This window comes from Strix aluco, chromosome 3 (genome assembly GCF_031877795.1).
Source record: "Strix aluco isolate bStrAlu1 chromosome 3, bStrAlu1.hap1, whole genome shotgun sequence".
Lineage (NCBI taxonomy): Eukaryota > Metazoa > Chordata > Aves > Strigiformes > Strigidae > Strix > Strix aluco.
In genome coordinates this window covers 6196504-6210041 of record NC_133933.1, presented here as the reverse complement: position 1 = coordinate 6210041, position 13538 = coordinate 6196504, and the positions used below count along the sequence as shown (strand labels likewise).

Genomic DNA, 13538 nt, shown 5'->3' with positions numbered 1-13538 from the left:
CACCCTCCCTCACTCTCCCACCAGCGTGAGAAGCAGTATACTTAGGTTTGTTGCAGTTAGCATTTCTCACACTTTCAATCCTTTAGCTCAGGTATGATTTAGTTGTATGCTAGCATAGATGATCTTTTCCCCCTCTTTTCTTGGCCCTTATTTATGAAGATTAAACTAGTGTGATTCATTTATTCTAAAAAACATTGATATCCAATAAGGGTATAAATTAGCCTTTTCTATGGCCAGTTAATAATTCTACCTAAAGTAGACAATTTCTTTCCCCTTCTGCAATCAAAAGCCTTTTGACCACTTAAATGCACTCTTATTCTCGGGAAGTGGTCTGGACAGTAGTTTCTAAGCCGTTCTAATCTGTGGAGAAACTCTAATGCCTTTCATGAGACTGCCAAATACCACAAGAAAGGGCTGTATTTTCCTCCAAGTCCTTGTGTGCCAGATGGATCAAATGATTCCATTTTCCAGGCAAATAAATCAGAAATCTTGTAACCTCCTTTGAGATGTTAGGTCTCTTTTTTTTCTGGAGATGTGACATATATTTTTTTAAACCAGTATTTACTGTCTTCAGAGAGAATCTGCAAGGTTGCTACCTGACCAGTATTTTTTTTCCACAAAAAGTACTGCAAAATAATATCCAAATTAATAGTAGTTCAATTTCTGGGGGAGCTGATGACTCTGCTTTCATTGACTTTGGAGATGAAACAGTATACAGTTGGAAATAACTAAATATTTGTTCTTGTTGTATGAGAGGGTTTCTTAGTGGCACGATTTTAGTGAACCTATACAATATCCTTCTTTTATCGTGGCTCTGCATTTGTTTGCTGCTTTAGTACCCAATTTTTGTGGTTATAACAGTTTGCCACTTACTGTTAATTCTGGCTTCTTTCCGGGGTAGTAGAAGGATGGTTTATCTTTTTTTTTTCCTGCTCCACTCTTTTCTTCCTATAGGGCATGGTTTAATATGATTTTAGATGTTGTCCACACTTCGTGTTTCAGACATGTTGTAACCAGCTCTCCAGCCTTTGAATTATTTTTGGAGTGTCGACAAGCACAAGAACAGGAATTGGTGTTTGCAGTTTTTCAGAAAAATGTTCTGCCTGCTTTTCTGAGGACGGGTAGAATTGTCCATGAAAGCTGCCCATTTTTTCCATTATAAACTCTGTTTTCAGTTCCTTGTTACTGAGGAGAGCTGGAAGGAATGATGAGGAACGGGGACTGGCCAACTGAGAAACCTGGGAGTTGGGAGAAAGAATGGGGTCTAGTCTAGGACATCTGGAGAGGTCCGAGTGTGATTTCTGAGCAATAAAACTGGTATGAGGGGCGGGAGAGTAGGATTTGCTTAGGTGAGGGCTGGACTGGGATGGTAAGAAGGGGATGCTGAAGAGAGACAATTAGAACAAGCAGAATTGGGTAAAGAGACGACAAGTATCAGGCTTGGAGGGGGAAGTGGAAACATGATTCCTGGATGTTCCCAAGATCTATCAGTCATGTCGTAAAAGAAGATGTTAACTCTAGGATATCTGCCTCCTTTGTTACAGAAGTTAAAAATAAAAAATGTAGTGAATGAAGCAAGGAGTTGCAGGTAGGAGAAAAATACTTCATTGCTCAGGCTGTTACCTCCTGCCAGGGAAGTGGATTCTGTCTTTCTGCCACTGAATTCTGCTCCAGAGTGTTGCAAGGCAAGTCAGTTTATCTCTTTACATCATGAAGTTTTGTTTTTGCAAGTGCTTGTCTTGTGAAGAAGGGGCTGAAAGTGTAAAAGCTGCATCTGAAGTCAGCAGTTGGCTTGGTAATATGCAAGTGCTGTGTGATATAAAGGCTTTTGAAAAAGCATTCCTGAAATATGTAGAATTTTTCACCAAAAAATTAAGATCACTTTTAAATTCAGTGCCTATTCTAGAGTTCAATTTTCTAGATGTCAAATGGGGACGCTCTGGTTATTTAATGGATTCTTTCTTAAGGTGATGTTCTTGCAGCATTGCATACTGTAATGATACATATTAGAGAAAACTCCGTTCTGTTTCAGGGTTCAGATATGTTCAGTAATTTTGTTATAGGTTGTTTATTATGTTCTGTAGCTTAGCTATGCACTGAACAGTAACAGAAAATTCTGAGTAGCTACACATTCATGATCTGTAGATCAAACAGTTAAGATCCTCTAGAAAACATAAAATGTGATCATGTGATGAGAAACTATCAGAATACATATTTACAAAAAGGCAAAATTAAATATTAGGACGTACTTGTGCATGCAGCGTCAAGTGCTAGGCATGGAAAAAGTGGCAGTCTGTGCTAAATAATGGAATTTAATGTAAACCTAATTAACACATCCAAGCTTGCTGTTGGATCCCACTATGCTAGAATTATTTAGAGCTAGATATGTTGCACTTCTATGGGGTTTACTTTTCTAGGACTCTCGGAAAACTGTCATACTCTGAAAGTAAGGAGGAAACTTTCTTCAGCGAAGTATGTAGCCACCTTTCCCAACTGTTGTCAGGTCAGGAAACACGAACTTGAGGGCTTCTCTTACACCATACCCGTAACAAAAGGATATGAAGAGATGCAGATCTGAGTTAATGGTCTAATAGTTACAGCTCCTCACCAGATCTTGTGAGAGAATGGTACTCCTCGCCTTTGATCTTTCAGGTCACGTAGCTGCTAAATATGAAAATTACTTTTGGTAACTTGGTGTGGCTAACCAAGTAAGAGGATGGTTTATTTCTCTTGCTGCTGCTTTTTTTTGATCTTGAGTTACTACAATTTGAACTGGTAATCCGTGATAACAGAAAGCATTCTTTAAAATTTTTACCTTTTTTTCTTTGAGAGGCTGGTAAGTTTCAAGCAGTCTGTGCCCTTCATCACTGCTTCTTGTTAGCTTATTTTTTTAAAAAAAATATTTGTTATTTACTTTAAGCATTGAATCTGAATCTAGGTTTACGGTCATACCAGGTGTGTACTGTTTTTTAATTTTGGATAGTTTGTTGTTAAAGCAGACTGGTACTAAGTAGCTTTAAAAGGCTAGATGACTTGAAAATAATTAGTCTAGTTTAACTTAATGCATATCATGTTACGACATTAGTATATAATGAAATTATTTGAGTTTTTATTTATGTTTTTCTGTGCTTTCTAGCTGCGGATTTACTTTTACTTTAGATTTATCCAAATAATAGCTTGTTCTCTTTTACAATGATGGACGAAAAATACACTGGTCATCAGAGATACTGCAGAATTATTATCACAGGCAGAGTTTCAGCAGCGGAGATGCTATATATAGCAACTTTATCATGTGAGCGAGGCATACTGATACAGCAACAGCCAGATAATAGCTCTGTGTGAAATGGAGAGCACTAGCTATATAGAGGTTCAAGCCAGCTGTGACATGACCCTATATTCTGATCATGATTTAACATTTCAGAATCATTGTCAAGTCACTTTATCTTTTGTGCTTTGTTTTGCCATGCACAAGAAATGGGAATGACTGGAGTGTATTTGAAGTGGATTTGTGAATCTTAACTAATTAGTAAAGTACATTAAATATAAAGGCTCTGTAAAAGTCTGTTGTTCTTTTCATGGTGTTACTCTCATCCTTACAAAGTGGCATCTGTAGACTGCACAGTCTAATGTCTGGAGAGGAGACCTCTCTGAGGAAGAGCGAGACTGTTGGGCATCAGATATCACATAAGCAAGCTCTTCTTCTGACTTGTACAATTTATTACTGAAGGAATGTTTTCTTTGGAAAAACACATCCTGTAAAGTGATCTTATTTATAAAGCTGTCATTTTAAGCAATATTTATGTTGTTTTCACAGACTCGTTGAAGAAAAACTGGATTATTCTTTTACAAAAGAGGAAACAGTTGATTTTTTTAAAAAAAATCAGATTCATCTCATTTTGTTAACTTAGAATTTTTTGTTCTAGGCCTCAAAGAAACTGCTGAAGAAATGGTTAAAAACAGGTTGGAAGGAAAGGATAATCTAACTCCATGGCAAAAATATCTAGAGAAGAAGAAGGAAAAAAGAATTCTTAAAAAAAAGAGGAAGGTAATGTTTGCATGGCTGCTTGGGGGAGAGTTGTTGTTTGTTTGTTTTCTTAAGTTACTGTAATTGCTTGTTTTGGATAAACTAACTAAAAAATTGTATAGCTTCCAGTACTATTTTAAGGTTAGAATGTGCAGTGATCACTTGTGGAAAGACTGAGAGTGCCTCATCAGACTTGGAGAGCAAAAAGATATTCGGGATACTACTGATCATACATATGCATAAAGAAAAGTTCATTTTATCTACTTGTGTTGCTTTAAAGACTAATGAGTCATAGTAACAGTTGGGTTTTATTTTACATTTTTGAATGCATTAGGAGGAGTCTTTTTGCTACTGTGTGCATATCAGTTCGAAGTTGTTATGATAATGCTCATTGTAGTTTCGGAAATTTTTGGCCTAAAATAATACAGACTTGTTGCCCAAAGCTGTAACAGCAAAGAATTAAGAAGAACTGTTCAAATTCCAAATTGCAATTTGGTAAATAGTTCTGTGTATTAATAACAAAATGGTCCTATAGTAATGTGAAAATTGCTGTTGCTTCATCTTTCCACACGCAGAAAGTAATTATGAAGTAACTGATTCCCGTGGCAGTAATGTGCAGGAATAGGCAGATAAATGAAATGTCTGTGCATACGCTAGGGAAAAAAGCATGTGGTGTACGGAATGTAGCTTCCCTAAGTTATTAAATTACTCTGAATATAATTCATGTTGCAGGTTAGTATTTCTAAGAGTAATCTCTACAACTTGAGTTACGTTGTGCGTCCCAGTTAAACTGGCATTTGATTAGTAAATTCTTAAACCTTACAGAAAATGAGTGCTCTAAAGAGAGTAAGTAGCACTGTTAGGTAGCAGAGCAACTTTTGCTAGATAATATTCTTGTTCAGTCTGATAAACTACATCAAGGGGCAAGGTGTGTGACACAATATTTCCAGCAGTCAGATTTTTTTCTTTTAAATCCAAACTTAGTCTTTTGAATTTCAGAGCACAAAAGGAAGCTTATTGCTCAAGTTTTTCCCCCCCGAGTAGAGTTTTTGTGGAACATGAAGTAAGGACATAACAATGCTGTGATCCTGTAATTTGTCGGTATGGTTAGCTAATGCATCACAGTTTGTGGGTACATCTAATAAAGATCCTTGGAATATATAAATAGACCTTCTTTGGGTTCACAAAAAGCTTTCAATCGGTGAAACAGATTTTAAATTGTTGATTTGTCTTGACTAGCAATTTTCAGTATATTCCAGTTTTACGATGTTCAGCATACAGTAATTCAGTTTTTATCTTCATAGTTACTAACAGAAGGAACATCTAATTCCAGTGAAACTTCAGTAGTTTGTGCTAAATAACGTTTGTGCTTTGTTACAGGCTGCTGCTGAGAGAGAACAGAGCGAAGATGAACTTCCATCTGATGTTGATCTCAACGACCCGTATTTTGCTGAAGAACTTGAGAAGACAGGTGGGTCAAGGCAGGTGACTTCTGGAATAAATCTGCCCTTTCTTTACATAATGGGCCTGAGAAGCAAAGTCAGGCTGGAGTAAATGCAGAGAATGTTCAGAATGAAATAAAGTAGGTGTCATTTCCCCAAAATTGCAGGTTCTATTCTTGTAAAACCATGCATATTGTGATATGTGGAATGGTAGGGAACACTGTTCTCTTAGCTTTCAGCAGAGACCATTATTTAGCCAATTTCTGTGGACGGCTGTTAGAGACAAGCTGAGCATCTGCTCCCCTAAATATTGCAGAGAAAAGAACTTCATTGCCTTCGAAGCCTGTTTCCTTTTATATAAGAGGATCCAGATATGTATGGGTCTCTGAAGTTTGGCTCAATTATGTAAATGTCCAATGCTTTTGCATCCTAAAGAGTCTTTGAGAACTCCATTTTCTTTTCTCATAGTCTGATACACGTTTTTACTAGTGTACTCTGGCTGCCTAGAAACCCAATTAGTGAAATGTAGTATTTTAGGAAATAACTTGTCCAGTTCAGATTTTTAGGATACCTTTTTTACAAGCTTTTTATTCTGATGTTTAAGTTAGCTTTTGCCATGGTAACAACAAATTTATTTTGAGTACGATTTTGCTGGTTAAAATTTTAAGGTAGGGGTAGTCAATAAGTGAGTTCCTGGCTTTCCATGCTCTTGGGAGCCAAAACATAAGGGTGGCTCATATTACAAGACAACAAAAATACAGGGGGAAAAAAAGAAGTGGTAAGAAAACAAAGAAAAAGAAGGTAGCAACAGATTTACAGATATCACCAGCCTGTTGTTTTGGTTGGTTTTCTTTGAGTATGGCAGTGCAGATCTGAGTTCCATTTAAAAAGAGTAAATTACTTTCAATTTATACCAGCCAGCATAGGCTTCTGTCCTGATTGTTTGAAGTTTATATTAGGAGAAAGTACGACACAAAGAAGTCCAGGTTTTGTTTTTTCATTAATGTGCTTATGTATGTGTCTTAACAGTCTGAAGTACAGAACAATAGGGTGAGTCCTACCCATGTTTTATAGAAAATACCACTATTTAAGGTGTCATACAATGCTGTTTTCTGCCATGCTTTGCTTTCCTGGTGAGTTGTGCTTAGGTTATTTCAGGACTCATTGTAAAGATGTCATTCCTTCCACCAATTTTATTTTTTTTTAACTAGGAAGATTATGTAGGTACTCTCATACTGATGTTTGATGTCTCAGTGTTCTATGTGAAATCTCCGAAAAAATGTTTTCTCCTGAATTAAGCAAGAAATTCTTTGTGTCATGGAGGGGCTCAGCAGAGAACCATCACATCTGCAGATTTTTAAACCTTCTTGTCCATAATACAGAGGATAGGCTTTTAGTGTATGTGGAGTCTTTGGGGATAGTAAAATAGATGTAAAGGTTAAGAAAGTGAAGTTATTGCCTGCAAGATTACTGATAAGCTACTAAGAAAGAGGAGGAAAACAGAATGTGGCTAGCCCTGGAGAAGTTTTAAAGGGAGAGTACAGTGGTTGGCTGAAAGCCCGTTGACATTTTAACGATGATTACACAGCACAACTTCGTCTGGCTTTCACCAAGTTTACCCAGAACTGCCTCTGTCTCATAGCTGGGGTTGCTTTTAAGCACAGCTAGGTTATTCAGTTGGGGAAAATGGGTTACAGTCTTGTTTGAACTAGGCTGTACCTCTGCCAACTTTGTATTTAGGGTACAGGCAGCAATAACTGGAATGATCATAATTTTTCATAAGCCTTCCACAATTCCCCTGGAAGATTGAGATTTCTCCCTTAAACCAACCGCCACATGATCTTAGATTATGCTGAAAAAATGTATGACAGGATATATTTGCAGACTCAGGTGGACCACTGCAGAAACTGTGAGGATGCAGTAGGGCTGTTAGGGTTTTGCAGTGGTGTATTTGCTCCCATGCTAGATTCACTTGTTGACAGTAACGTGTATGGGTCATGTATAAGTTAGTTTTTGACAAGCTGAGGCAATTGAAGGGAAGCAAGAGTGTAAGGAACTGTTAGACAAAGGGCCTAACAAATTTGAGTGCTGTGAAAGGAAAACTGGAAATTCTGAGAAGTCTACTTGCACGTATATTCATCAGGTTTGTCTTTGTTCCTAAAAACCGTTTGTAAAGCAGGCAGTGATTCTTACACTGTGGAGGCTTCATCTTGGGAGAGGTAAGGTAGAGCAAATTCTTTGTGCCTGCTGTGCCCCAAGTGTGCAAGGGTGTGCAAATTAGCACTCCAGAAATTCATGACAGTACTTGTTTTGCACAGTTTTCATACGTGCGTAATCCCTATGTGGCTTTTCAATAGTACCATGGGCTAAAATATAAAATGCTGTGTATATATCAGGCTCGATGTTGCATTTCAGAAGCTTCATTCTAGTTTGGTATTGTCAAGAAAAAGAATAATTTCTCACTTTCGTTTTATATTGAGGCACATATTGTTTAAAAAAGTGTCGTAAAACTTTCATTTGGCTTGGCCAGTTTAAGTCTTACTGCATCCGTTTCTGTGGGGTCTCTGAAAAGGTTCATGTAAGACAGAATGACTTCCGTAGCTTAAACTGTTGGAAGGTGAATAGCTGAACAGGGTAATTGCTTATTAACATGAGAGCTATGTCCTGCTGGCTTTTGGAGATCACTGAATAGTGTCAGAACGCTTAGGCTATTAAACATAGTTTTTGTTGATCCTCCTTTGAGGAAAAGTACTACATGTCTTTACACATTATTGTAACTCCTATAGGTTCCAAGCCATTTGATGCCTTCTTATGATCTAATTTATGGTATATGTAGAAACCGATGGCTGGAAGGTAGCAGTACGACTGAGGGGACGTAAGAGACTAACAGCAAAGTCTAAGTATAGTTGTAGAACCTGTACTTGGAAGATAAAGGTCTTAGCTGTATTATGGATTCATGTACTGTGTGTCTTTGCAAGGCTTTTGAGACTGACTTTCAGGCTTCTGAGTAAGATAAGAGATCTTGTGAGAGGAGTTTTTGGTCTGGGGTCAGTCTCTGTATTTGAAGTCGCAAAATGATGATTAGGTTTTACTGTTAACACTGGAAAGTTGATATACAAAATGAATGTTGCAAACTGAATTCTTGAGCGGAGAAAGAGCTGAATGGCAGCTTGAGGGGGAGCTGCAGCAGAAACTAGAAGTTTTTCTCACTGGCTGGTGGCAGCTGTCATTGAAGACAAGTATCTGCTGCTGTAGGGTTCTGATTAGAAGATGGCAGCGGGGATTAGGTGCCAGGAAAAATCTGAGGTTTTGCAAGTGGTTTGGGAAAGACTCTTACCATAGTTTTTACACTCGTAAGTGTGCAAAATGGGGGCAGGAGACTTCCAGAACATATATGGGAAGAGGGACTGTGTCAGGAGTATGTTAAAAAGACAGAAAACGGTGCATTTGTGAATTCTGAAACCAAACTGTTTTCAGGATGATGCAAAATTTTTAGTGCTAAGAGTGATTTTAGGTCCCAAGCTGGTTTTATTCGCGGCATAGTAAGAAATAAAGTTTGGGGTACGTTTTTATTTATTTATCTTCATGGAAAAGAGCTCAGTTTGATACTAGCTCCTGATTCGCCCCCATCTGCAGCAACAGAAATCTTTGAAGGCATAAAGATAAGCTGTCTTCACTTCAGTGACTCTACATATCGTGAAAGGTGAGGGAAGATGACTTGAGGGGCCCTTCCTTGGGGGATGGGTGGAAAGGCTAGGAGATTCACTGATTTAATTTCTAGAATAGTTGTCTCCAATTCGTCATGTCTCTGTTTCCTTTTCTGTAGTTTAGCCAGTTCTGGGAAAATACAAAAGATTTCATAGTTGTTGAAGTCTTACAGAAGACATTTATTTCTCCCTTCTACACGTAAATTATGTAGGTTAGGTAACAATATTATATCTGAATCCGATTTTTCTGCACATTTTCTGGAACTACTAAATCAACAGTTTAGTTCTTGAGCTGATGACATTGAGCATCTGGATAGTTTAGGTTTTGGTGGTGGTGGTTTGTTTCTTCTAGAAATCCATTTCCAGCTTGGAATCCATTTAGAAATAATCAAGAGAATAGTCAAGGGAGAAAAAATGTTCTTCAAGAAATGTGTCCTGTTCCAGAGTATACTTTGTGATATAACTTGACATTTTTCTGGCATGTTTGTATTTCTAGTCTGACTGCAAGTATGGCTCAACAAAATGGAGCCAAATATCTTCCTTAAGAGCACCCCCAGTGGACTGTAATAAATTGCCTGGGAATGTAATTCCAAGCTCAAAGGTCAGAGTATGTGGTTCAGGTCAGGAAACCTTCTGCTTTTCCTGCTCCTTCTTGATCAAGGTCTACAGGCATTCCAAAGAGAATAATTTGATTTTGTAGGATGTATAAACAGGTCTATTTTCATTAAAAGTTATGTTTGACTGATGATTTATGCTGTTACTATTCATTATGTCTCTCTAATCAGCACTGTGTATCTAAAGTAAATTCTAAGAGAGTAAGAGAGCTTCATCAGAAGAATATTCAATCTGAGCAGAGTCGGTCATGTTTTCATTCCTGTGATTCTGTTCAGGACTTTTTTGCAAGGGTTTTTTGCGCTAGCATGGCTAATGTGACAATGTGGTCTTTTAGCCTTGCTTATACATTTTAAAAACTGGGTTTGGGGTTTTTTTTTTTACTGCTGAACTCTTATTCAGCTGGGAGACTTGTATTCTGGATACAGAGATGGACATTTGCTATATATTCTGAAGTATTTACTACATTGTCTACATAAGTAGAGTGAATGAACAATTTGAGAACTGCAGGACACTTCAGTTACATTTAGGAGTACACAAACTAATTTCTTTTAAAATGCCCTGGGAGTGGAGTAATATCATACATTTGCCTGCACTGTTATGATACTTCCCTCTACTACTCTGTGAAAAATTTTTTCTAAGTGTTCTTTTTTTGTTGACATGTTTATGCCATTTGAATATTGCTGCCTTCTTAAATTGAACAAATAGTCAGTGGATTTTTATTGCTTTAAGTCTAGCTGTTTTTTCTTAACTTTTCAGCCTTTTTCCACATCTGTGATTTCAGTATTGATTGAAAATGAGATGCACTTAGAGGTTCTATTCATAGGTAAATGATGCTCTCATGCATAAGCCTGAATAAATGTGTGTGTGTCCTATATTTGCACTTAGGTTTAAAGAATAAACCAGAATCGGTTGAAAATACCTCAGAAGATGAAGATGAAGTTGAAAAACAGAAGGTAAAGTGGTTTAACATGTTAAGAATTACGGATGTTGCATTGTGTGAATTCTGCAGATATTCATGTTACGTGTTTGTGAGTGAAACTGCACAATTCCCTAGGACAGCAATAGAATAAAACTATATAATTTCAACAGTGAGGGCTTTCGGAACAAAAACTACCCAGGAAGAATGGTAGATGGTCCATGCCTTGATCTCTTAAGATTATGCCAGGATATCTTTCTGGAAGATGATAGTTGAACACAGCTCAACTGTTAGGGAGCACTGAAAGGCACAGAAGCCATACTGGTTGATAGTCCCTCTAGCTTTAAAGCTACCCCAGTGTGTTTGTGTGTTGGGCGGTGCTGACCATGTGCTTTTAACATTAGCATGGTATTATATTGAAATATTTGTGTCTTCAAACCTTGTCCTGTAGACTTTTAACCTTGAAGATTGAATTGTTTGCTATTGCATGTTTGCTTTTCATTCTTTCTCAGAACAAGTTAAATAAATTTATTTAACTCATATATGTTATTTTTTGATTTTGCTATACAAATATCAAGATAAAATTGTAGCCATTTGTGATTTCCACATTATGATGTACAATTTTCAGATTAGATTATTAGTACGTTTGAAAGTTGAATGTGGGTATTTGCGTTTATTTTATATCTAATAAAAAGGAAGTAAACTATTGCATTTAATAACACCTCAAAGCATTAGAAGAATGTTGTTATGGATGAAATAACACTGCCCTGACAATCCTATTTCAACTCCTTTATATGTGTGTAGACTCATACAGACTTTATTAATGAGATGCTGTATTTTTCATACAAGACTTGATTTCATTGTGTACATGGACCTTCTTATTTTCTAACAGGCTGAAATGGCCCTACTTATGATGGATGATGAGGATGACACCAGAAAACATTTTAATTATAAAAAGATTGTAGAACAGCAGAATTTGAGCAAGAAGAAGAAGAAACTTTTAATGAAGAAGAAGGAATTACTAGAAGATGACTTCCAGGTAATGGTGTACTCTTGATTTCGAGGCTCAGCTCGAACCTTTGTTAATATCAATTATTTTCAGGACAAATTTGGTGGTTTCATATCCTTCTGCTCCCTTACTCTTTCTGAAGGAGAACTAGTTCTACCTTTTTAGGGAGTTAACAGGCTGTTCTCAAAAAGCAAGAAATGTTCTGACGCAGTGTTGAAGGGAGCAGACTCAAACTCTGTGTGAGATAACAAGACACTATTTATGCAAGGCCTTGTACAGCTCATTGCCTGAAATACCCATCGGTATGTTTGTTCTGATTGTTATCCACTGCTGCTTTCATTCTGGTCAGTTCTGAACAACAAACCTTTCCTTGGTCTGCCGATAGCAGCATGCACACAGGAGTCGTACAGGCATTCACTTGTCTGTTTTACCAGTAGTATCTTCTGGCTCTCTTCTTCACACTCACTGGGACTTGGTGACTGGAGCAGTTCCAGGAATGGTGAACAATCTCATGAGCTATGACTCCTTAAGCACCTCATATTTTATTGTGTTTAAAAACTTTGCTATTGTGGGTAAAAGTTACCTAAAATAAACACTCCCTTTCTGCCTTCAGGTAAATGTTGCCGATACGAGATTCCAAGCCATGTTTACTTCTCCCCTGTTTAATTTGGATCCTTCAGATCCAAATTTCAAGAAGACAAAAGCAGTAGAAAAGATCTTGGAAGAGAAAGCTCGCCGAAGAGAAGAAAAGGAGCAAGATCTTAAGGAGGCAAGCAAGGGGCAGGAGAACAAGATGGCAAAGAAAGGAGAGGTTGCTAAGAAAGCCATAGATCCTGCCTTATCAATGCTAATAAAATCTGTCAAAAATAAAACCGAAGAGTTTCAGGCAAGGAAAAGGCAGAAAATCAAATAACTGAACTTGGGTCTCAGCTCTTCTAATGGGCAACATCTATTAAACTTACTACAGTCTGCTCTGATTCCTATCCACCTAAAATTCCCGGAAAAATCACTTAATTATGGTAGTGAGTTTTGAAGTAACTAGGAATAATACTCACTCTTTCCTTCTACCACAACAAATAACTGTTTTATACTATTATTGAAAAACTACACCTTGAAAAACACGTAAGTAAGGAATTGATGGTTTGGGGGTGGGTGTTTTTTGTATCATGCCATCTTTTAAAGCTAATAGAAGTGCTGAAGATGGCTACAAAAAAGTAGTCGTAATTATGGTTATATTTATGAATAAGAAAGACACTTCTGCAGAGGTTTATTGCTGAGACTAAGCGGTCTTAATGTTTTTAATGCCACAGAAGTCTGTAAAACATATCTCTTGATAAGGAAGGTAGTAATATAACTAAAAATGGAAGAAATTTTGTATAGAGGGTTTTTTTGTATATTTTTAAAAGATTACATATATGCTTCATTAATTTCGCCTTTAAATACTTGAAGACTTCCTGGATAATAGAATTAATTAACAGAAATATGGCCATTTAGAAGTGTTTCATTAATATATATTGGAAATAAATGTTTTAAATTGGCCTGAAGGAATTTTGGGTACATAGCTGGTTTTTATTCTTCTGCGCCTAAGTGAAATTATGTCAGTATTTAACTTTTTGCTATTAATATTGCATTCCCATTAATATAGATACACTTATACAAAGTCTTTCAACACTGCAAGTGTTAAAAAAAGAAAGAAAGAAAAAAGTCAAAGGCAGATCTAGATGAAACAATTGTAGAAACCCTTTTGTTTGACCATGTTAATATTAGTGTTGGTGGTGAAGGTATCAACGGTGCAGGGAAAATACAGTAGTAGAAAATGATCTTT

At 37.0% G+C, this 13538-nt stretch overlaps 1 protein-coding gene across 3 annotated transcripts in view; it reads left to right on the top strand.

The window, feature by feature from the left end:
- ESF1 (ESF1 nucleolar pre-rRNA processing protein homolog) overlaps positions 1 to 13261 on the top strand; it is a 32929-nt gene extending 19668 nt beyond the window's left edge. For all 3 annotated transcript variants that reach the window (XM_074817238.1, XM_074817239.1, XM_074817240.1), the window contains exons 10-14: positions 3924 to 4045; positions 5405 to 5495; positions 10674 to 10741; positions 11597 to 11743; positions 12327 to 13261. In XM_074817238.1, the coding sequence (XP_074673339.1) occupies positions 3924 to 4045; positions 5405 to 5495; positions 10674 to 10741; positions 11597 to 11743; positions 12327 to 12626 (728 nt within the window). In that variant the 3' untranslated portion in view covers positions 12627 to 13261. The remainder of the gene's footprint in view (positions 1 to 3923; positions 4046 to 5404; positions 5496 to 10673; positions 10742 to 11596; positions 11744 to 12326) is intronic.
- Positions 13262 to 13538: the final 277 nt, after the last annotated feature.